Source organism: Sinohyriopsis cumingii, unplaced genomic scaffold, assembly GCF_028554795.1.
Source record: "Sinohyriopsis cumingii isolate HCF-2022 unplaced genomic scaffold, ASM2855479v2 utg002183l, whole genome shotgun sequence".
Lineage (NCBI taxonomy): Eukaryota > Metazoa > Mollusca > Bivalvia > Unionida > Unionidae > Sinohyriopsis > Sinohyriopsis cumingii.
The window spans coordinates 77,890-103,916 of record NW_028316148.1 but is presented as its reverse complement, the minus strand read 5'-3'; the positions used below and the strand labels follow the sequence as shown (position 1 = coordinate 103,916).

General features: G+C 33.3%; 1 protein-coding gene across 1 annotated transcript in view; it reads right to left on the bottom strand.

Annotated features, from left to right (window-relative positions):
- Positions 1–25,699, bottom strand: part of LOC149770960 (uncharacterized) — a 30,896-nt gene extending 5,197 nt beyond the window's left edge. The window contains exons 1-9 of the mRNA XM_089948936.1: positions 25,620–25,699; positions 23,025–23,144; positions 21,324–21,362; positions 16,712–16,821; positions 16,080–16,209; positions 12,840–12,980; positions 12,161–12,340; positions 6,894–6,941; positions 506–547 (exon numbers count right to left, since the gene is read on the bottom strand). Coding sequence (XP_089805062.1) covers positions 506–547; positions 6,894–6,941; positions 12,161–12,340; positions 12,840–12,980; positions 16,080–16,209; positions 16,712–16,821; positions 21,324–21,362; positions 23,025–23,085 — 751 coding nt within the window. The 5' untranslated portion in view covers positions 23,086–23,144; positions 25,620–25,699. The remainder of the gene's footprint in view (positions 1–505; positions 548–6,893; positions 6,942–12,160; positions 12,341–12,839; positions 12,981–16,079; positions 16,210–16,711; positions 16,822–21,323; positions 21,363–23,024; positions 23,145–25,619) is intronic.
- Between the last annotated feature and the right edge of the window lie 328 nt (positions 25,700–26,027).

Sequence of the window (26,027 nt, the reverse complement as noted above, 5' to 3'; positions counted from 1 at the left end):
TACGTAACAAACCTTTTGAGAACACAAGTTACATACCCTGCGTTTCGAAGACAATTACCTGCAGAGTGTAAAACCTGAGTTCTCTTCTAACACTTGAAAGAAACACAATACATAATAGGATGTTTTTTTTCGTACATTTGATTGTATGAAGGCGAACGTTGTCTTACTATTTTATTCAGCATTCATTTTAAATTTTCCTGTAAATATATTTTGTTATTATAGAGAAAGGTATAAATGCCATTCCAATGAAAATATAACAACGACCATTTTTAAAAAAATGTTTATCATGATGTGATCTCCTACAAAATTAATGGTATCGATTCGTATTTCTGTAACTGTAATGAGCAACGTTCCCTCTCAAGACTGTTAGTGAATGTCATTAATGTGCATCTACTTTAACGCTAGTGCCCTGGTACCAGTACACGAAGGTGTGGACAAAACTAGCCTGTTTAACTAGTAGAATATAAATGATTAAAATGAAGCAAATCAAGTAAACAAACCGCACCTGTCTTGGTCATCGTCATTTCTTCGGGCACCTGCTTGATTTCTGAAACATAGAGACTTGTAGCATCATTTTCTTATATTTTAATTCATGATGGCGATAATGATGGTGATAATGATACCGTCATATATCATAGTGTTTATATGCAAACAAAGTTTTCCTACGTTGTCAGATGAATTTGTAGAAGATAATGTTTAGTTTTTCCCATATTTGAATGATAAACCCATTCTGAAGCAAACCTCATACAAGATTTGTCTCATATTATAAATAGCACTTTATCTTTCAAGCACAGATATAGTTCTGTTATAAAGTTTACATTTGGTTTGCAATTCGTTTCCTTTTGTGCTAGTTTATCTATTGTTTCATATACAACTTCATTTTCTTGTGCTTATTTTGTTTTTAATAAACTTTCTCTAAAATTACTTTTTGTCGAATATGTATGTTTTGTTGTGCCACCTCTCATCGCGTTTTTGACTTACCCAGTTCATGTTTACCTGCACGCCTACATTGTTGCAGTCGAATGTTTATGAAAAAGATATGAAGGTAAAATCACAGACCCTGAACTTATCCTGTCCCCATATAATTCATTTCAGGTGCATTTTATAATGTTATTATTATATGCTCATTTTTGTCCCCGTTAACTTTGCATTGACAGAATCGTTCAATATTCCCCGATACTGAACACGCGCGACAATACACATATAGCATTCACGTGAATACTACTTTCTTTTGTAAATAAACAATGGACTCAGACGCCAGCACTTTTGATTTGTAAACAAATCATGTACACTCGCGTAAGAGGCTCTTTACGTTGTGGTTGTTTATTTGTTTCTGAATGAACTAAAACATGTTTCGTGGACTGCAAAAAACCCCAGCTGTCTTGACATTTTGCGTTGATACAATGTTACGGATTTTGGCTTGCTACCTTGTATAAATGACGGATTAGGTCCTTACAAATAACAAGGCATATACTGTTTTCTTTAGCTGGTGATAAGAATGGCAAAATAAAATATACTTACAGTTTTACATCCTGAATTTCCTCAAAATGTTTTTTCTTAATTCTGCAAATCCGAATTACATGAGCCATGTCATAGGTTTTCAATCTGGATCACACATTTCGAAAGTGTGCTGTAATTTCGATGATAAGTGCAATTGCATCCTCCTTAGTGCACTCAAAATGAAATACACATTAAATTCCATAGCGTCTTTGTGAAAATTGCATTGAAAGACTTCATATTTTTCCCACGTTATGATTTCAAACATTCAGTGACAGAAACAGAAACACATTTGCAGACGTAAACACACTTCTCCCGCGCTACTTAAATCCGATGTATTTCATGTATAATTTGCACAGATGAATCCAGTCTAAAATCACAAACTTTCGTCGAATCGAAACAATACACCAAAATATATTCACTCCAGATCAAATGGAAAAGTCGTTGCAATGCCGTCATTCACAATATGACTGGAAATTTCAATTTTCACTAGACACGCCATTTTCTTTCGAAAGTTATGTCGACCGCGCGACTAAGTTCAAATTTATCTGGGCGGAGCTATGTGCGCATTAATAATGATGTCATTTTGTAATGTCAAATCTGCGCTTGTGTATTTAGTTTGGAATACGGCATTCATTCATTTACATTGTTTCATGTAGTGTATTTTGTTTATATAATTAAACCTTAGGCTGAATAAAAAAATGAGCATATAATAAAATGGTTACTGCATTTGTATGGGAAAATATGAACTCGTTTTGTCGGAAGGATATACTGCACTCACAAGTTCGTGCAGTATTCATTCCGAAAACTCGTTTCTATTTTCCCATACAAATGCAGTAACCTATAAATATAATGTACGACCAGAACTGAATAGTTGATTGTGCCTCGCGATGAGACAATCTTTATAACTAGGCCTAAAGACGTATTTCCTAGTTTTTAAATGAAAGTGGGGTCTAACGGATAAATTAGTTGTACGTTTTGATAGTTATGAATTCAGCATATTAATCTATAAAAAGAGTGAAGCTGCCTTTGACTGGGATTGAAAATGGGTTGGGTTGGAGGGAGCTGAAACTAAAAGCTAATTTACTGATCATTTTATGGGATGTTTATCTCAGTGAACCATATCATGGATAAAACCTGATAAGGCAATGATACAAATATAACCGGGTGATTCGAAGCGTTTAGCCATAGACCAGATGTTCCAAAAGGTCGATATGCTGTGCTTGTGCGCAGCCTTGCAATATCAGATTCTCTCTCCTTCATCTCTTTCTCCTCACACAAAAATTTGGCTTTGCACATTTTCAAAGATTCAGCTGAATGACCCTGCCCGTCAAAGTTAATTGTCAGATTACAAAATTGATTGGGGGAGATATTATCAAATAGATTGCCATAACTAAAATATTGATTTTTAACAGCATATTTTTTAGTGATGCATGAAAGGCGAAGGTAGTAAGCTTGAATGTTATCAATATTATGATTATTCTACAAAGCTGGAAAAAATTGTCTTTAAACGAAGCACTTAAGATAAAATATCTGAGTGTACATTTTGGTTATTTGAAAGCAAAAATATAGACCAGAGCAAGGTGCTTTACCACTCAGGACTTTTTAGAAGGATGCAAGTTTTCTTTGTCTCCTGCTTCATATTCTCGATACATTGGGTGCGGCCGAGAATTGCTTTTTTCTTAGCCATGTTATTATTATATCTATAACTGATGGGATTGATCTTTGGTACAATCACCAAGTTATTGTTTTAACGTATAGAAGCATTGGACATAGAAGTACAACTATATATGATTTCAAAGGTTATATATTAATTTGGAATTAGACACTTCTAAGGATACTTAAGCTGTTTGTTGCTAATATTAATATTACCCCCTTCTTATAATCTACAACCTGTAATTTATATTAGGAACACACACATAAACACTCCGACAAACACACACACACACACACACACACACACACACACACATATATATATATATATATATATATATATATATATATATATATATTCATCCTCTTATGTTATACTTGCAGTAAATCAATATATTGTCTCGCGTATTATTTAGGCTTAACAAGAGTAGTTTTCTTTCTCTTCTTTCTATTATATATAAATCAACAAAGTGTTCGTCAACTGCATAAGTCGCAAGTTTCAGTACCTTATTTGCCAAAGATAGCTGTAAAATGCACGACAAAGTATGCTGCATGCAAGACGAAAACTTGGACTTTTCTTTGTCGATTTGAGATGTTGGTAACCTTTTACCTAGAATATACTGTAGTTGCAGCTTATCTTCTGCATTAAATAACGTAATGTACAGGCTCAGTGGAAATTTATCAATAAGTAAGTTCCAGAAAGAGTTTCTGAAATTCGACATATAAGGACAAGTAACACAACAAAGAAGTATCAAGTCTGAATAAATATTCCCACATATAATACACATATCAAGCTGTGTTTGAGGAATAGCAGCTCATAGTTAAGCTATATATGTAAATACCTTAGTGTGCTGTCTGGTTTTAGCCGACTGCCACACTGAGGCAGGTCGTAAGTATTCGTGTATCGAAGAGAATCTGTGTAAAAAACAATCTGTGTAATTACAAAAATTTTCTTCTGATTAGACATACATACTCTCCGGAGGCTATTTTCAAAACCAGAAATGTTTGAACTTACAATTTCTTTCCAATTTTGTTTATCTGGAATTTCGGAATGATGCAAATAATCAGTTAGATACCCGAGCAAGTCAAACATTTTTAACGTTTAATATAAATTTGAAATTAATCTGTAGCTTGACATGCATCCGCTCATAATGAAGTGAAATAGAGCAACGTTAAACTCACGTTTAGTATGTACGTTATTCGTCATAAAAAAACAATCTGTGTAAAATCATCAATTTTCTTCTGCCAATTTCGGACTGGGCTGATGTCCATCTGCTAATCTTGTATGTGTTCGGAAGCCTTGTAAATTGTTGGTAAAATACCTCAGTTTTATCCAGTGAAGAGAGGTCACTTTTTGAACCGTTACACCATAATTAGCTTCCATAAGCATTGAAGGAAAATTTAACTTTTTGACTACATTTGCAGCAACCAAAGGATGTAAACCATTCCGTTTAATGCCTATAACAAACATGCTGTGAAAAGATTTTCGCCTTTCTTGCTTCCATGGAGTATTGCATCATGCGACCTAGCTTTGAGCTAATTCGGTGACACAGGTGTGTTGCCGAATCAGTAAGCGTCAAACATGACGGGCTAAGATACCATTTCATACTGACATAATTCTTGTATTGGGGACCGAAACTAATAATGTATGACTTTGTGACACTAAGCTCGAATCAGCACCTATTACTGTAATTGTATGCTATATCTAACACCTTTTATATATTGCAAGGATATATAGCCAAAAGTGAATTGACATCAACTAGGGTTGGATTTTCCGCAGCTAAAGATCCAATCTTTGCTCCAAATCCACTATTTTCTAACTGTAGTGCAAGTCATTTATAAATATTGTGTACATCAAGGTTGACAAAACACTTCCTTGTCTCACTCCTTGGCCAACTGAGAACCAATCCGAAAATTAGGGCCCATTGACAAGAACTTAACTCTGTAAATTTGTATATATGTTAAAAAATATCAAAAGGGATTTACCCGTAATTCTCAACATGAATACTTTAAAAAGTAACCCCTTGTGCCGTTTTTGTATCAAGAAAAGCAGCAGAAACCCGTGCACCCATGTTTACATCATACTGTACTGATTGCAACAGCAACAAACTCACGTTTGTGCAGCCAAAATTTTTTTGGTAACCATGTTGTTGTGAAATGGGTATATTAGAATTAGTATCTCTGAGACAAGTTACCAAACGTTCATGAATAATTTTCTCAAAAGTTTTGTAGATAACAGGCAGTAAAGTAAGAGGCTTGTAACTTTCGAGGGAGTTCTTTGATTTACGGTTACCTTTGTATAGTGGTATTACTAACCCTTTCCTGCAATATACAGGTATGTAAGATGGATCAATCATATGAGTAAAAAAATTGTCATACACTCGATGAGGTAGTCGCTGCCATAAGTCAAATGTTCATTGCAAATTTGATCATCGTCCGATGCTTTTGATTTCTTTAGACTTTTAATGATTTCCCTTACTTCGTTTACACTGATACTAGTCTATAAGGCCTCAATACGGCTTACTCCATCCTGTAGACCCCGATTTAATTCTCTTTCTATAAATTCTGTTTCCGTCAAAACTATGGCTAAAATTTGGCGTGTGAATGTCTTCATAGTATCTGGCAAAGCCATTTGCGATGGAATCACGGACACAAACTCCATCAGTTGATAGTTCCTGACAAATATTTATATTGTTCCCTCTCTTAGCATTGATCATTTTCCAAAAGTGTCTTACATCGCATTAAAGTGCTTTCAATTTCGTCATATACCTCAACCATATATTTTTCCACAGCCAGTTTTTGAACGTTTCTAAAGTCTCTCTTCTTATCGTTATTTTCTCTGTAGGAATTAAACTGACTATCCCTAGGTCTTCCCTCATTTATCCATAACTTGTCTTTGCAGTTTATGTGATTTTTGAGTTCATTTGACAAGTATTGTTTTGAATGATAATTGAATTTAGACTTTGGAAGTGCGATGGCGCTTGACTGCTGTATTGCACTAACAATGTGCCCTTACAATCTATCAACATTTTCCGAAATAGTATCTATATCAAAAGTTTTCAGACCATGGTCCAGCTCATTTCGATATTTTTTCAAGATATCAGCGTCTAATGTATTCCAAGTTATGCTATTTCTCATCACAGTCTATCTGAAGTCTCTCCCACAGGTCACTGTATGGGGGGAAGTATGGATAGGGAGATGGTCAGATATCACGTGCTCTTCGTGATCTGAAACAATGTGCACACTGCGTAATCTACCTACGCATTGATCCGACAGTACAAAATGTTAAATCATCGTTGTTGTTGGGGTGAATGTATAACTGGAATCAGTGCACATTATTAAATGTCCAGCACTCACTAGATTATTATATCAAAAAAGCTAATTAAATACCCTAACTGTAATCTCTGAAAATGTCTGATTCAGCTACTGCACTGAAATCACCAGTAAAATACACTCCCCCATCCGTGAGTACTGATCACATAGATTTTGAATCAACTAAATTTGTGCTTCATAATAATCAATGCCATACAGTAGTATTGTCATATATACACAACAAATATATATATATATATATATATATATATATATATATATATATATATATATATATATATATATATATATATATATATATATATATCTGGAAATTTGAATTATATGCCAACAGCTCTGTCACTATTAACGTCATCTCATGAAAGAAGTTTTGCAGAAGATTGCAACTCCTCCTTTACCACATTTACCTTTTATCTTGGTCTTGATTTCCGCTTCTCCAGACACCGCACTGTTTTCTGAAACACAGAAGGATTTTATAGCTTCATTATATTCACATATTTGCATTGATGATGATGATGAGAGTTCAGAGGATTCAGAGTCTTTGGACGCTAATATAGCTTTCACTACGTTGTTGGTCACAATTTATAGTCGAGAATGCGAAGTTTAAACAAGATTGGAATCGTGTTCAATTACTGACTAATTTGACAGAAACTAAAGGAATATATATAAACCAGCTTGACATAATGTTTTGTTTTCGTTCGGAATGGTGGTATTTTGGAGACGAAAATGTCAATTGGTTTGGCTGACTTTTATATATCCAAGCTGCCTTAATTTTCAAAGAAGTGTTTTATTGCTAGGAAATAGTTCTAATGGTTCTTTGTTAACTTTCGTTTTGACTGGTTTCATTAGTCTATCCAAATTAGGGATGGTTCCAAAATGAATTGAAGCAGTCGTTAAAAATTAATAGTAAATTAAAATTTTAAAATGACTTAAGGACATAGCTACCTCTCAAGAATTAACTTTCCATAAAAATAAAAGCTTGATTTGCTGTGTAAAAATCACATTAATGGTATATTGGGAAACTAAAAGAAAATAAGTGAACTTTATTACATCGATCAGCTAACTTAAATCTGATCTTACTCGACATGTTCGAACATCTTTTATAAAGTATACTGTTTTTATGTAAATTGCCATGCTTGGAACATCTTGAAACGCCATCCAGCATGGGTGTGTTTTGATCAACGTCTGCTGAACGTATTTTAAAGGTCATCATACCATACTGCTTTAAGTTTGGTTGAATTCCAATTAGCTGTGTGGAAAAAGCTGGTTTTAAGTCTTTCAAATATGAATAAATGTTGCCATTTTAGTGGACGATCGGCGTCACTTGCAAAACGTAGATAGGAAGGTATTCATCGAAGCTTGTTTGTCAAATTTGAATAATTTCTGTGCGGATTTTGAGATATAGTTGTTAAAGGTTTTTATGTTAGGCAATGACGGTCGTATTTGATGGTCAATCAGAGTTATAGTTACAGATTATTTTATGTCAGAACTGTTTCTGCCAAATTTGGGAACAATCCTTTGACGTTTGTAAGAAAATGTATTTAAAAGTTTTGTTTTGGTTATTTTCTTTACGTCACAGCAAAACAAGTAGGTTATTTAGTGCTGAGGCATTCGGAGTAAAATGCCTTGCCCACGACAAACCATGATAGCTGGCCTAATCTTTCTTGAATCTTAAGGACATAACCGCGGTAGGAAGGCAAAGGGTTACTACTCCATTTATTCCTGCATGTTAGGCATTACAGGATATGCTTTCAATAATCAAGCTGTAAAAACGCACAATAAACCTTCTGGTTGCTTCGCGTTCATTTCTTTTTTACTTCTTTGGGAAGCGGTCGGTTCTGACTCACAATTCCTAGATCCTACGATACTATTCGATACTACACTATACTATACTATACTATACTATACTATACTATACTATACTATACTATACTTTACTATACTATACTATACTATACTATACTGTACTATACTATACTATACTATACTATACTATACTATACTATACTGTGCTGTACTGTACTGTACTGTGCTGTGCTTTGCTGTGCTGTGCTGTGCTGTGCTGTGCTATGCTATGCTATGCCACGCCACAACACACCACACCACCACTCCATACTATACTATACTATACTATACTATACTATACTATACTATACTATACTATACTATACTATATTATACTATGCTATGCTATGCTATGCTATGCTATGCTATGCTAAACTATACTATACTATACTATACTATACTGTACTGTACTATACTATACTATACTATACTATACTATACTATACTATACTATACTATACTATACTATACTATACTATACTATACTATACTATGCTATGCTGTGCTATGCTATACTATACTATACTATACTATACTATACAATACTATACTATAATGTATTCATTATATTTGCAATCTCTCTGCTGCCATTGTCTTGGAGAACGACTGTGCGTATTACTAAGATTGTAGACATACTCAGAGTAGTTGTTTTATCGCCGCTGGAGGGGCCAGGAGTGGCCGAGTGGTCTAAAGCCTTCACCGTTCCGGATCATTGCCATCTCACCTCTGCTGGGGTTCGAGTGCAAGGCTCGGCTAGCGTGGGTACGTTGGAAAGCCTGCCAGTAGCTTCTCGTGGGTCGGTGGTTCTTCCCTGAGTTTTCCAGGGTTCTTCCTCCACCATTTATACTGGCCGCCATGTATAGCCTATCTTGTGCTTAAAAATGGCGTTAAACCCTATAACAACAACAACACCAAATCGCCGCTGGAAGTTGGCTTAACGGGGTTTGTAATATATAATGTCACCCATTCACTTTTGATATTGGTCGATGTTGTTGATGTTACCGTTGCCATGTCGGTTGTTCTTTGCATTGTTGTTGTTCTCTGCGTCATCGTTATCACTGATGTTGTAGAGATGGTAGTTGTAGATGCTGAACTAATCTTGCACTAATTAGGATTATAGAAGTCTGGAACTCATGATTCATTCTTGTCAAAATACGTGTTTAAATCCACGAATATAACTGAAATGTATCAAAGCAGTAAAGGTCGATAGTCATTAAATGATGATACAAACCCACTGTTGCAAGTGAAACATAGTGTTCACAAAGTTTGTTGTCTTAATTTGGCCAGAGGTGTGGTGGCACGATGACGGAGTACAGTGTTGAGCCTACTATCCTTCACAATAATGTACCATGTCACCAATATGGTCAAATAAACTTTATAGACGGGAATGGAGAAGGATAGAAAAGGCATTATTTGGTGCCGGACCTTTATCAATCTAAAGGATTTTTTTTCTTCTCATATGAATTGAATATGTCTGACTAGGTTATCAATGCTTATCCAATCGAAAATCTGCTTATTTTCTGAAATAGGTGGAAGTCTTAATATTAAAACTGCTCTTGTTTCAATGCCCATATGTAATCGTTATGATATTCATTCTATAAACTCCTATAATATATATTAGGTATTTCAGATTTACCTCTAACTCCGCAAATCGTATAAGCTCAAAAGGGCTCTGATGTTTTCTCTACTTTTTCAAAGGGAGTACAAGTAAGAGGAAGGAATTAATGACGCATAACTCACTAAATTAATAATTTTGTACGTATGACCTCTGACACAATGGGAATTTCAGCCTAACTTATTTTGAAGAGATATAGCTATAAGGAAACGGACAGATGGAACTGGTCACACTATTTTAGGATTTCTATCTGCTTGAATCGTCATTAAGACCTTGGTATTTATTTGTTGCAAACGCAAACAAACATTTTTCTTTTATACTTAAGTATGAAAGATAAATACTTCTTGGCGAAATAATTGTCATTTTTTCATTCCTACATTTTCACATGTATCCTGATATTTTCATTTGCGAAAAAATATATTTTTATGTTTTCACATGTGAAGATATAATATTGTTAATATGCCATTTTCACATGTGTAAATATAATATTTCCCATTATGCCATGCGACGATTTACAATGTGCGTTTACAAAATTTGTACCGGTAGCAACAAAACCGAGTATTTTGTAAGCTAGAACAAATAAATAGAAACTGCTTTACAATTCTTCATGGAAGTTAATCCTTGATAAAGAAATTTGTCCACATGCCCTTCACTACTCTCTGAAGTTATTTCCCCTCTTTTCCTTCACAGCAACGCTGAACTCGCTGTGATGTATTGCTGAAACTGATTTGCATTGTCTTCAGATAGGGTCAAATAGTTTTGAAAAATGGCGAAATTGTAATTTATTGCAACAGATAGGATCAAAAAATACAATCGCTGTTTTAAGTCACACATAATTTTATGATCATGCTATGAAAGATGTGAAATTACGAAAAAGGGGTTGGAAGATGGTGTTTTGCAGAAGAGTGAGTTGAATCTTGTAAACTTCGATCCTTGAATAAATCTGGTATATAATAAAACTAAAATTTCTTCTCCTGCGTTAATACCGAACATATCTAATATTGTGCTACCACAATACATATTGTTTAATTCATATCTTCGTCATTCGTTAAAGGATTAAATACTTGGTATCATAAGATGAAAAATATACGGTATTAACATAGGAAAATACAATGTCCTCTTTACCCATCTCATCCATGAATGAACGTTTGTATTACATGCCCTATAAATTATAACATCTCTTGTTATTAATATTTATTCGGCTTATGGAATATATTTTAGTTTACTCTGCTGTAAAATTGCATGATAATGTCTTTGCCCACAATTTCATTCTTTTCCAATCTTTAATACATCCTTTGTCAGATCTGATTTTTTTTCCATTGCTTTAATATATAAATTGCACATTAATGTTCAGAATTGTTGGGCAAGCAAAACATATTCCAGCAGATGGCTCATATGTATGTGTATTCATTGATCTGTTAATTCGATCAATTGATGTATTTTCCTTTGATTTTCTTATTTATTTTTGAGGGTAATCAGTCCATGAGGTTTTGTACATTGCAACCAAGACCGATTGTTCTGTAATGCAACTCAAAACTGCCGATGAAACAACACAATATTCCAAGCAATTTAATTTGTCATATTTTCCATGAGGACACTAAAGCTCTGACGTTAAGAAGAAGAACACCAAACATTATATAAAATGTGTTTTAGCTGTGGCAGAAATTGCGCTTTTAGGTGTGGCAAAATTACTGGAGAATTTAAACAGATGTAACATTTAAAATGTGAACAAATAAGGCTTTGTGGAACGTTATACAGTTAAAACAATTAAAGTTGATTTCTAACTGATTTCTGAAACGTATATATTAAACTCCTTGCTATCTCGAGAAAGTATAAACTTCAACGTGGTGTACTATATTTTCTTATCTCCACCTTTAACGATATGAACATGTCAGATGTTTCAAGTATTTCTAAAAAAGGTTTCTGTATGGTGATACAAGTCACAATACCACTCCAGAGTTAAACTCGGTAAAGATAAAGAAGATGAACATGTCAGATGTTTCAAGTATTTCAAACAAAGGAGTTCTGCATGGTGATACAATTCACATAACTTCTACCGAGTTCAACTCGGAAAAGATAAAGGAGATATAATATAATATAATACATTCTTCCAATAATTAAGTTCAATTTCTGTCAAAAGGTCACTAGAAATTGACAAAGGTTACCCTGGTCACACTACAACAGACAGATGGATAGGTAGATTTATTGATATACCTGGCTTAAACCACCTCATCCCTATCCAGAAGTATCCATCTAGCAACCCCGTTATACATATGTTTTCATCAGTAGCAATACGGTATGGGACAAGGCCTTTATTCTGCTGCAGACAGTTAGTTTTTGCCTCAGGCCAAGTCACTTCAGATTCAGCCGACTTGAAGACGCATTTATTCTGTTCTATAGAACGATAAAAATTGATTCACTATGAAACTAAAGTATATTGTTTAATTTTCCGGCTTTGCGGTATTGACTCATATTAAATAAAACATAGCTAGATGGTAGGTTGATTACAAAATTACAAGAAAATGAATCACATCGATGAAAACTTTGCTGACATTATGCTACGATACATGCTTATTGAATTGTTATGAGCCTTAAGTAAACATTGTTCTTGGCCGATTGGTGACGTTGTCTCATATTTCAAAAGTAAAAAAAAAAACACGGTTAACATGAAACTGGAATGATTACAAAACTAAAAGATGCGGAGTTTATACCATGAAAAATTTAATAATATTAATCTTCGATTGATATGTTAATGACTGGCGACAATTTTACAGCTGACACGTTGACAGAAGAAGAATATTAAACATAACTGCAAAGCTAACTGCAAGTCTAATACATAAGTGACAATCATAGACAGCATAATTCTTTTTAACTTTCTTGTACAAATTCGTACCGTCATAGCATATGTAGTGATGTTTTTCTGTGATATCGTTTGTTCCATAGCTCTCATATTTATAGTGCAAGTCACCGATGGCCTTAAATAGGCGAATATATACAAATCCAAACTCTCCAGATACGTTGATATTTGTCTGCACTGAATGTAATAAAAGAAAGTAGAAGTTTTGCATTATCATTTGTAAGTACCGATAGCTAAAGTTATCAGATTAATTATTAAGCAAAGATGGTTGATTACAATTCAGTTTCACGACTTACATTGATAAATCAAGGTAATCTTCCTTTCTATGTGTAAATGCAGGTTCATTTACTGTCGTCCCTCTTTAAGACGGCGTGAACTCCTTTGCCCACAATTTGCTTCGAATTATGAAAATGTCCTATTTAATAATGTTAGGGCTATATTTCTAAACAGCACTGATACCAATCGCTTTTTGTCGCAATTTGTAATGTACAAGGTAACTAAAATTTTTTTACGATTAAACCAATGTTTGAATCACTTACATAATACAAAACCTACTTATGACAGTCAATATATTTATGTTAGTAACATCCTCATAGAGTACCAGCCAAGTGACAACTGGGATTTTTTTTTATTACAGCTGTATACAACTTGATTAGTTGATTGATGAATTGAACATATCTCGCACTATATTTGTAGACTATTTTCACTTTATGAAATGCACAAGAAAATAAAATAGACCACGCGGCCCTTCTAAAATAAAGATTACCAATAGTTTTTCCCCTTCAAAAAACAAGAATGCTACCATTGTCTATTATAATTAATAGATTTCCTGATAATCTCTCTCTTTCTGTCTCTCTCTCTCTCTCTCTCTCTCTCTCTCTCTCTCTCTCTCTCTCAGCCACCTTGCAAAATAGTGAAACTATTAGTGATTTAGATGTGACATGAAACGGATTAATCACTTGGGAACTTACTGGCCATTATAAATTAAATGGTCATGACTATTTGATTTTTATGAATGTTCTTGCAATTATCGTGCCAAATGAGGCTCTCGATTATTGCATTCCAACTTCTTCTAATTAAGAAATATAATATAAATATAATAAATATAATACATCTCCTTAGTTAAGTGGAGTATCGAAAATTTAAATCTTAGTAATAAACTGTTCGTATTGACCAAGGTATGCACTTTAACAGTTTATCATAGTCAGACAATTTCCTTGTCTACACCAATCATCGGTGACTGAATATTTTTCTTCCCGATCTACTCGTGGTCTTTTTCTCTTTCGTAATTTAACCTGAAGAATATATGACTTTGGAGTAAAACACTACAATGTGTTGCTTTTAAATAGGAATGATCAGATGTGACTGAATAGGTCAAAAACAACATTGTAACATAATAAAATACATATTCTATATAAATGCAGCAAAATACTTTGTACAAAGTCTGTGATATGAAACTCTTAGCTTAATATATACTAAAGAAATCGGAGTTAACTCCCTTGAGAAAGTAAAAACGCGATTACATGCACATCCTATATGAAGGTCGAGATTGTATAGCACACATGCATGTAATGGAAATTTATATATTTTCATTATACGAAGTGATTGATTACAAAACTCTTTGTTACATCAATATATTTCTTTTATGAACATAGTTTATGCGAAATGTTCCCGCAATTGAAACAAAAATGCGTCTTGGCCTAATTTGTTAGTTAGATTCAATAAAGAGACTCGCGGAGGAATAACCCTGGAAAGCCCCAGGAAGAAACACTGGCCCACGAAAAGTTACTGGCAAGCTTTCTCACGTTCCCACGTTAGCTAAGCATAAAACTCGAACGCTGACATATTTGAGATGGCAGTGATCAGGAAGATTCTTTCTAGTCAATGGCATGTTGTAGTAACACTTTTACTGTTCTTCTTTTATGAGGTACAATAATTTAATTTCTTTTTATTATCACGGGAATGGACATTCAGTTAATTGATAGAATATTATAACTACTACTACTACTACTAAGCTGAGGGTTATAGACGCTAAATAATCTATCTATCTATCTATCTATCTATCTATATATATATATATATATATATATATATATATATATATATATATATATCCACTAGTTAATGTGTGGTAGTCAGATCTTGTGGTCAAAGTGCATGGATTTCAGGTAAGGTAACAATTCGTGTAATATCTTAGATTTATTTTGTCTCATAAATTTGTATTTTAACCTCTCTATAATATTTTAAACAGTAGCATCATATCGGCTACTTGTAAACTCAACACAAGCTATTCACGTTTGAAACTTAATCCATCCAGCAAGGGATCGCACCTCTCAGGAATTGATTAAGTAAGAAAAGAAAAACAAAATATGAGGACGATTACTTCCAAACTAGCTGTCGAACAACCTAAGTGGTTTCGATTCTCGTCGATTGTTTATCTTAACCAATTGCACAACAAATGCAAAGAAGATTGAAGATAGCACTGCAATTAGAACAATTTAACGGAACATCAAAAGCTTCAAATAGCACATTTAAAAATACAGATCATGTAAGGGATAATAAATTCATAATAATTGTAAGTAAAATAAAAAGTTATATTTCTTAAAATATTACGCGATTTGCTTTTACAATATTTTAAATATCAATACAATTGATTTAAATCTATGGAAGCGACATAGGTATTTTGCGGTAAATATAAATTGTGGCACAAAGTGTATCATACAAACCTCAAATGAAAGTGGATCCTCTCTCCAGACACACCATATATCAGTCTGAATAATTGTATATCTTAAAAAATATATTCTTATGCATATTATATTTTGAGACTGAATTGAAAGACATTTTTGTAAGAGGGTTTATTGTCAAGTTATGAATGTGCAGTGCCTGCACACAGTTCATAAAATCGTCCCAAACAGACTTATGCGTCTCTTTGTGTTGGTATTTATCAGCTTAAGCTGGTATTATCTATGAAGTTACATGTTGTCAATGAAGCACAAGAAATCCATTACAAGTAACCTTTTCAACTGTTATACTTATGCGCAGAATATTATATTTAGAATAATTGTGAGAAATTCTGAATTGGTACTGGCCATTTCTACAATTTCCAGACCAATAGCAAGCCCGATGCATTCACATTGCCAACTGTACATAAGTAATCTCAGAACATTGTTATCTAAATACCTATTGTAATTGTTTTACAAATATAATGTAAGAAGGAGAGTCGGATGCTTTGAATTATATCATAATGGTTTATTATCAATCTTTAATATGTATTACCTGTATAATAATACACATATATTGTATTGTTAGAGCCACACGAAACAGCCATGTCTCCGGGACATGGAAAATCACATTTTCCTGCTATGGAGTAAGCACCCAGTGTTGCATTACAAAAACAATCTTGTTTCTATATAAAGAGAAAAATATATAATAAAAAAAGATATCCAAAAGAAAACTTATTTGTGTTCATCTAGGTGATATAGATTATAATCGTTGGTGCCACTTAGGCCACAACCTTAATCTGTGGCAAGTTACATAGTAATTTATTCCAAATTAGAAGAAATAACTCGTTTTGATTTTGTTTATGAATACGTCTAGGCCAAATGGCCTCAACATGTCCCTACGCAAGATCAACCTCGTTCTTTCCGTCGACTCAGAAGAAAACATGTAGGTAGCGTCTTCTGTACAGAAATGTCTTCTGTATACAAACCACTCATCGTTCTTTGAAATGTCACTAATTTGCATGATATGTGTGCTTTGTATATGTGGCTATTATGGTTAATGATTCACAAAAAGTAGGTTATATATCAAATAGAAATGAAAATCAAATATGAATATGGTAATAGACAAACGCAGACGGACATTATAATCATATAATATATTTGAATGTGCTATAAAATTGTTCTTACTTGCAATCCTATGTATTCAGGGTTGTTACACACATCAAAACAATGCCTTGGGCTATTTTTGTCTGACAGATTATGATGAGTCGTATAATATGATAAATTCTTGAAGCAACCTAGGAAAAACAAAAATATACGCATATCCATGGCTGATCAGCGTAATAAGTGCTCACAAAAATTGTCGGAAGTACAGATACATTTCGACATACTAAAACTACTTGCATCTTAATCTTGAATAACGAAAGCAGCATTCCGTTATAAGGAATTCTAACGTAGATAGCAAATGCCGTTCATTTTGAGTTATAAACGTCAATTTATAATGCCCTTTATTTCACACATTGACCAAGAATACTTAATTTTCCATTATATGATTTTCAGGTGATAAAATTCGACAAGTTTGCTAAGCCCAAGCTATAATGTCAGGTATTAGCTCGACTCTGCTGTCTTAGAATTATCACTGCGGCCATGTGTTCGATGTTTTAAAGATTGCTGCAGGGTAGTGTTGAACTCTTACGCAACGTTACCAGCCAGAAGACAGGAATCTTGAGCAAAAAGGGATTACATTGCTTGCCTATAAAAAAAGGCTTGTAGTTACCACACCTAGGTGTTACATCTTTGTCCCAACACCACAGGGAAGCCCGCGGAGTGAACGATGCGTGTTCTCGTCCTTACCCCCGCTGAAAGACAGCGAGAGGGACCTTGTCTGCTAAGTTTGATTAGATCGGACAGCGATGTCCAAACAAAATTTGAAATACATGAAGCACATTGGATTACATCGGCGACGGAGCATCCTGTTGACACCTACAAGTGTGGTTCTCTTCGGTCATTGAATGTTTGAATTAGTAATATGGGAAACGTAAGTTTTTCAATCACAATTATCAGAAAGACGCTATGGAATATAATGTTTATTTCATTTTGAATCCAGTAAAGAGGATGTAATTGCACTTGGAATATAGCCGAAACTACATTACAATTTCGAAATGTGTAATCAAAGTCGCAAATCCATAGTATGGTTCATGTAATTTGCAGAACTACAGGATGTCAAAATGTAAGGAAAGTTTTTACTATTCTTATTACTAGCTAAAGAAGACAGTTTTTACCATGTCATTTGCATGTCATTTTATGAAATCTGGCGTCTATCGCCCGCCTAAATCAGAAACATTGTATCAAACAAGTTAACGTGGGATGTACAACAAGCAGCTGGTATGTGGTAGTCCACGAAATTTCATTTATAAAAACGTTTAATCAACCAAAACATAAAGCGAATGCTACGTGTTTGATTACAATAAAAAGTAGTTCCTTTATGAGTGCATTATAAAGTGAGAGCGAGTGCAATATCGTAAAATGCTGAACAATTCTGACAAAGAAAAGTTAACGTAGAAACACTTGAGCGTATGATAAGTAGAATTACCTTTGTAGTGTTCCATTTACATGCGTATATCAGAAATGGGCTTGAGGAATATAAAGAGAAATATGTAGATGGTTAGCTTGTAGTCAGAATTAATTTTGTATTTAGCCATTAGGTACTTCGTAGTAAACTAGTGCTTTTAATAATACGCTATGTTTGAATTTACACATGTTTGAATTGTGAATTTAGAAAAAGGGTGAAGCATGTAAGATTAGTTACTATGGATGTATTCATAAATCAGAGCATAGCTATTTTAATGTTTGTGTACTTCATATGAGTGTAAGATAAAGAAACGCATCTGATTATTGTGATATTGTTCAGTATAACATGATTAAGGATATGTATGAATGTGACGTAATTTATTGATGTATGTATAAGAAGTAATTGATACTGTACTGTATTATGATGCTATTTTACCATACAAGAACGTTTACGAACGTAAGGGTAGCTCGATGCGAAAGAATGTATTACCTAAGAAATTAAATGCCGTTATCTGATGATAGGTTGTGTGTAGTGTGAGTTGAGAGGGCTATGGAAACATATTGTACCGTCCTTATGTTTGTACAAGAAACGTTTTAGAGGACACTGCGTATCATCCTCATCATTATCATTATCATCGCTTGTACGAATAATATTCGTAGAAATTTCCTTATGTTTGCACCGGAAACGTTTTAGAAGACAAGGTGTATCATCCTCATCATTATCATAATCATCGGTTGTACAGATAATATTTGTAGAAATTTCATTTTTCGGTTGCATAGATACGTTCTGGTTTTATCTGAGTGAAATCCGTGCACCCTTTAATCCAATGTTCTATTAACTCTTTACAGTATACAGAATTAATTGTTTGAGTGCATTGCAATACGGAATATTTCATTTCCTGAACACATATTAAACGTTACTGTTGTTAAATAATTTTTGTCTCATCAAATTGTAACTTATCAGGCTTTTTCATTTTGAAGATTTGTCTGAAACGATCGTGCATCTGATCCTTTACAATGTCAACAAAAGAGTAGACATATAAATGCCAAGGTTTATTAATCTATAGCTAACTAATTATTATATGTATTAATAAAAGTTGGTTTTGTTACCTTTGCATTTCACTAATGGCTTCGTGTCATTGATCATCAACCTAACTAACAATAACTTTCTGTATGGAAATCGTTTTTATTCTCTTGATTGTGCATTGTTTCAAATTGTTATAGTGATGTCTAGGACTGGGTCATCATGCCGCAGACATGTAGCATCATGTCCCACCCATTCAACCATTCTCCTATTTAGCTTACTTTATTTGTAGACCCAAAGTTCGTTCCATACCTGATGGAAATTTAAGCCATCAACTGTTCTTTCTGGGTAGTAGGAAAGAAACATTCATTATTGTTATTTGTTACCGCTAATGGTATAAAACCAACAAGACAATATAATACACTTGACAGAATGTCTAAAATCAAAATCAATAGCGAAGTGGATATTAATTTTGTAGCATCTCGTTAATTTTTGCAAACATATGATTTATTCAAAATTTATGCTAAATTTTGCCATTGCTTTCTTTTATTTCCAAGCAGCCATTGTATATGCCGAGTCACCATGTGGTATTGTAATTCTTTTTTTGTAGTAGTATGTTATGCCTCCTTATTATATTCTTATGGTGATCGATGAAGCTTATCTTGGTGTTATAATGATTAAATGTGATATGTAAATCTGTATCTATTGTGTAATATTGCATTGTAACTTTTATGAAGTCTGAATTTGACCAAGGAACATTTTTCTTGGCTGTTTAATGTGTAACAACAATCTTTAACTACCCATTTGTAATATCTAACCTACTACGTAATGCATGTATGCCTTCATACGGCGATTATTGCTTTAATTTTAAATGTATTACAATCTCCAAGAGCCCTCTAAAAAGTGTGAAATCTGTCAGTCTGATTTTCTGTCATCATTTATGTTGCGACAAGCATTTGGAATGAATTCCATTCACAACAATGTTCATTAAGTTTATCGATGATTAAGAGTCTTGTAGGGACCTAATGGTTTTATAAAATAATTAAAAAAGGTTCTTGTATTTAGATGTCTGGAATTATACCTTTTAGGATGCAAATTATTCTAAAGACATTCTTGAAAGTCTTTTAAACGGTTTTAACATGACTGCTGTTTTAGAGATACATTGGTGATCTGGACATTGTGTTGTATAGGGTTGCGAGGAAATTCAGATAGTTTTAATCAGTGAACTGTTTCAGAACTGTCCCCAACCGTATACTGATATGATTATGATTTGCTTAAGTATTTTAGCCATTTTAAGACGGCTGTCAAGTAATACGCTTTAGGTGTCATAGAATAAACGTAGACTAAACAATGCTATGATAATCGTTTATTATGTATTCTTTTCCTTCTAATGTTATTGTCCATTTATAAATATTCTAAATAATTGGTCATTGAACTTCACGTATACGAAAGTCCGGTAATGTGTGCCGTAAATACTATATTATACTCTTGTAAGTGTGTAATTTATTTTACGTTCCGACTCAATACAAAAGCCCGTGTTCTGAATGTAGTTTGTGCAGATACACTTAAAATTGCACTAATCAAACGTTTAGGAAAACAAAAGTACTAAAATCAGACACCAGCATTGTTAGTCAATCACAGCACCACATATAGAAAAAGTCTTTACATGTATCTAACCAATCGCTATGTAGTTTAGTTTTGTATTTAATATGTAGAGAATGCAATCCGTAAAGAAGTATACTTCAGCGGAGCATGTTTAAAGAGAGCTACACATATTGGTATGTGAATCAATACAGAAGGATTAGAATAAAGGAAAGCTCGCAACATCATAGTTAGTAAGATTTTGATACACAACGGAAACGATTTCCACACATACACTTCCAATTCGCTAAGGTATCAAAATATATGAAAATTGCATGCGCAAAACAATTGTGAAACTAAAATGAAACACAAAATTATTCTTGTTTGAGGTTGGAATATCAAATTCTCATTTCAGCGGAAGCTGTTTAATAAGTTACGGATTCACATACCAATTGTAAGCTAAATTATATTCAAACTAATATCATGGTCGGATATGTCTACCCAAAAATAAATAAACATTTGGCAAGATATAAAGATTTGTAATGCTCAAATTTAACTCATAGTAATTGATCTAACTGGTTAAAAAAGCACGATTTTAAAAGAAGTGTTTCCTTGCGTACGTACCCTCTAATGAAATCCCAATCACCGTCGCATCTGTTGAACCTTGAAGAATAATAATAAAACTTGACACAATAAATTGTCATTCAATATTTTTGGTTAGTATAATTCTTAAAAGGTCTTATAATAACAAAAATAGTAGCAATGTTATCAAATATGACTACTGTGGCAGGTCAATGATTGTTATACTAGATTGTGTCCGAATACGCGTTTGCACATGTGTCTCGTCGATATCTTGTATATTAATATGCTGATACAAAATTTAATTTTGAAGAGATTGGACTACTAGTACAAACTTTTTGAACAGCCTGATATTATGTCTCTTAGACTTACCTTGCGTCCAGGCCTCAGTTTTTTTTCTTTTGATATTTTATTGGAAACAAAAACTAACATAACCTACTATTAAAGAATTCAGATTGTTCATAATTAATCTTCACATCCTTCCATCTGACTGTTTTCTTTAGGGTGATTTTCATCAACAAGGTCTGGACTTGAAACTTATTGACATGCACATTTCTGTAATTATACTATATTAACTTGTTTAACTGTAGACATTATCCTTCATATCATATTCCTAAAGCGATCGATGATGCTGATATTGGTGGTATAATGATTCACTGTAGAAATTCTCAATGCATATTGAACAGCGTTTGATGTTCAAGCGGGTAAAGCATATCCTCGTGATTTTAATGTTACGATAAATTTCTTACGTGTAATCTTATCGCAAGTAATCAAGTCATGAAGAAATGACACAATTTATTTTAATTCCTATGACGTAGGTGCTGGGGGTGGGTTAAGTCCCTATGAGAATGTGCAAATATGTTGTCTGAATAATTGCGACGGAGAAAATAGGATGAGATCGTTTGGCAGTTGTCGTCCTGAACAAACTTAAATTCTCTGTGCACAAGCACATGGCCCATCCCCACATCTAAATATACACAAAAGATAAAAAGAAGCAATTTTCATCGAGACTCATCTGCAAGGAGTATTTTAACAAAGGAGAGTACAATGCAGTTGTATCTTTGGATTAAATCAGCCAATTATTCCTCTGCAAGAATATTGGGAATCAGTGTCAAGAAGTGATCTTATTGGCGAGGAAAAGGTCTAAAATCAGCTTTCTGACTTGTGAAAATATTTGAAATACTCAATATTTAACAGAAATTCCTCATTTATATACATAAGACCTCTGTTTAACATGAATACGTGCGTTTAATGTTTTCAAGTCCAGATGAAGAATGAAGAATCAATGTATCCGCTTGGAAGAAGATATAAAATGCCATTAAATTAACCTTGGGTCAATTATAGCTTTAGGTTGATATCGCCCATCTAGTGGTGTGTATAAATGTCGGAAAAGTGAGAAGAAAACAAAGGAACCATAAGGCATACAGTTTGGTACGACAAAGAGCCAATGGTAATCTTGGGTTGATGCATGTTTACTTTAGATAATATTTAAATAATTGACTATTTGCACACTAGCTTGTCTTTTAGTATAAATTCGATTTGAGTATTGTTATACTTAAAGCAATGTAATAATCTAGGATTTAATGGCAGGTTATTTTAATGACAGATTTTATTGACACATTATTTTAATGACGTATTTCTTGGCATGTTGTTTTAATAGCAGACTGTCCTACATATACATGACAGTTTATAAGAGTTTATATATAATATGAAAAGTAGGAAAATAAAAAGAAATCTGAAGCATACCTTTTAGCAGAGACAGAAGCCAATACATAAAGACAGCGATAATAACGTTGGAAAGGTGCATTTCTCTTTCAGGTAAATACACAACATGTAGTTAGTTGATTCGAAATCAACTTCATTGGTCTGAAAATAAAAATTGCATATAAATTGCAAAAGGAAAAAAAAAATAACCTGCTTTTCGAAATTTCTATAATTTAATCGAAGGTACATGTAATTACTGTTTTCCCACGAAAGATTACGTTTTATATAAGGAAGCATATTATGCAACAAAAGGTGATTATAATCCACAAACTTAAAAATTATCAAAAATAAATGGAATAGTTTGTAAGAAGATCTCTATGTTTTTGTCAAAAGAACACAATGCAAAAATTATGAAACACTTATTGAAATGGAATTATAAATGTAATGGTAAGGCGTGGCTTGTTGGAAGTAATATACTTTGAACTCATTGTGGTTTTTATAACTATACGCTTCTGGATTATTATACGGACAAACATTAAGGATGATGATGGGCATCTATACTAAAGACATAACAAAAATAACGAATACCAATATTGCATACATTAACAAGTTCCTAATTTTATAACGCCTGCTTGCTGAAAGACAAGGGTCTAAGTCTAAGTTCTTAAATGTTGCCAGATGATTCGAACGTCCGCTTCGCTTCTCCATGGTTGTTACCTTAATGTCAATAACTATATTACGAGAATGCAGTCTGGTATTGAAGGTTAGGATTTTCTCGTACATGAATTTGATCTACTCTACGCAGATTGAATATAACACTTAATCGTAATGTTTATCTTCCAGGAGTAACACCAAGGTTACGATATCGAAGTCGAATTTTTTCTTCCTAATCCAAATGTCATTAGAAAAAGTTGTTTTTTGAACCCATATGCTATCATACAGATTAAAGATATTTAATTCGAACCCCGCAGAGATTTGAACCCAGGTCGGCTGGTAAATGGCTCCCATCGCCTTGCCTATACACACAAGCCCACGATCCCACGCGACAAAGCACACATTACCAAAAAATGATGCTACACAATCGGTGTTATATGCACTCGTGTGTAGAAGACACACTCGCATTCTTCAGGGATAGTACTTTCCGTTCTGTCTGGTGTATATTAATAATTCTTTATTATTAATTATATATACCTTTATGTATTTCATAAGAATCCGGAATGAATGTGTAGCTACAGAAAAAATAATCACTAGGTCCTCATGCGAGTTTGTCCGCTATACACGAGTGCATACAACATATAACATTGGGTAACATCATATTCTTATGTTACGTGTTTAGACTCGAATAGACCTGAACACAAGAAAGAGTGAAATCAATAAGTTTTTAAAATAATAACTTATTTTCCTGGAAAATGTCTGTAAAAATGAAAAAATATAAACTTACGGTTTTAAAAATCCAATCCAAAAATTATCCAAGACTTATTCACGAATAAAATGTTTGTACTCCTAAAAACAAAATGTTCTAATGATTTCAAGTTCGAGTCCCAACGAAGAATCCAAACTGGAGGACGATGACGTATGCTGTAATCTGTAGTGTTGAAGTCTACAGTTCCATGTAGAAACAAAAAAAAAATCACTCCAGTTTTCAAAATCTGAATACATTTTTATAAGAGCTGCCTTTGTCCAGGAATTTCATATGGGCAAACGTATTTTCCAGGAAAAAAGAATAAACCCTTTTGAATCAAAGTACTTAGAAATAACTCGAAACATCACAACACACTTTCCAGTGTAACAACCCAACTAACACACTGAGAATATCTCTCCAAAGTAAGAGGTTATTTTAAAACGCAACAAGGGGTCACGTGATCATGTTTGAGAACTTCGAAGAAATTATGTTCTTGTTAAAGATCACGTACACCCATTTTACTCTAAGAAATAAAATTTTAAAAAATTGTTTACATCTTGAAGACGTAGTCCCATCATGACATCGACAACAACCAATCATTTTAAAATAAAAATAGAAATTATTTACGTGGCTGCTACTAATTTTTGAATCAAAGTCATTATTTGGATGAACAATAGATGCTTACCAAAACAGTCAAAGTCAAACTATTTTCTGGAAAAAGTACCATCTCCAGTGAATACATTTACATTACAATAGCATGAAATGAAAAAAATAAAAAAGAATAAAACTGATATACAAACAATTAAATTGACATAAATATATATTAGATTAGATATAATTAAATCAAATATACATAACAACATATATATATATATATATATATATATATATATATATATATCATGCGTACAAGATGAAAATACAAGTATTTCGGGAATTGAGTTCTACATGTATCGAATGCAGGTTGATGAAGAAATACAAAAGCCAATTGAAAATGAGAGCAAATGGCTTTGAAATCGCTTAGAAACGTTATAAAATTACCTCAAAGTATATGATGAAATATAATTTTTTTGCCACTCAAAACTACTCCATTGTAATGGTGTTTTCTAAGTATTCATGTACAGTACCTCTCCAAACCTGACTAGTACTCTAAATAAATATTAAAAATTTACGTTTATCCACAAAGGTACCAAACGAGGATCAAGTGGACAATCTCAGAAAGGAAATTTACTTACTTAAATCTTTCACTGTCTCCTCTTACCCTCCTTTACAATGTCACGCTTGTCACTGTTTCAAGCTCAGTCGTCGATATCTGTATTCCAGCTCTGCAAGTAGTAATAGAGATCGAGTGTGGCATGTTACAGTTTAATATATAATGTGTATTGTATGCACTAGATTACTAACGCAGAATGGCCAAAGATTACAGTTATACGAGTCAGGTCGAGGGTCTACAAAACGGAATGCGATTGAATATTTGACAACTTTGGGGTCAACCATTTTAAATTTAAATAAAGTTGGGTTTGGATTTATTAGTAGGTAAAAGAAAGCATATTCGTCTGATTAGAGAGATCAAATTCATTCTAAAGATTGTTGCTATTTTCATTTGTATTGATGAATTCGATTTTAAAATTAACGATTCAAGT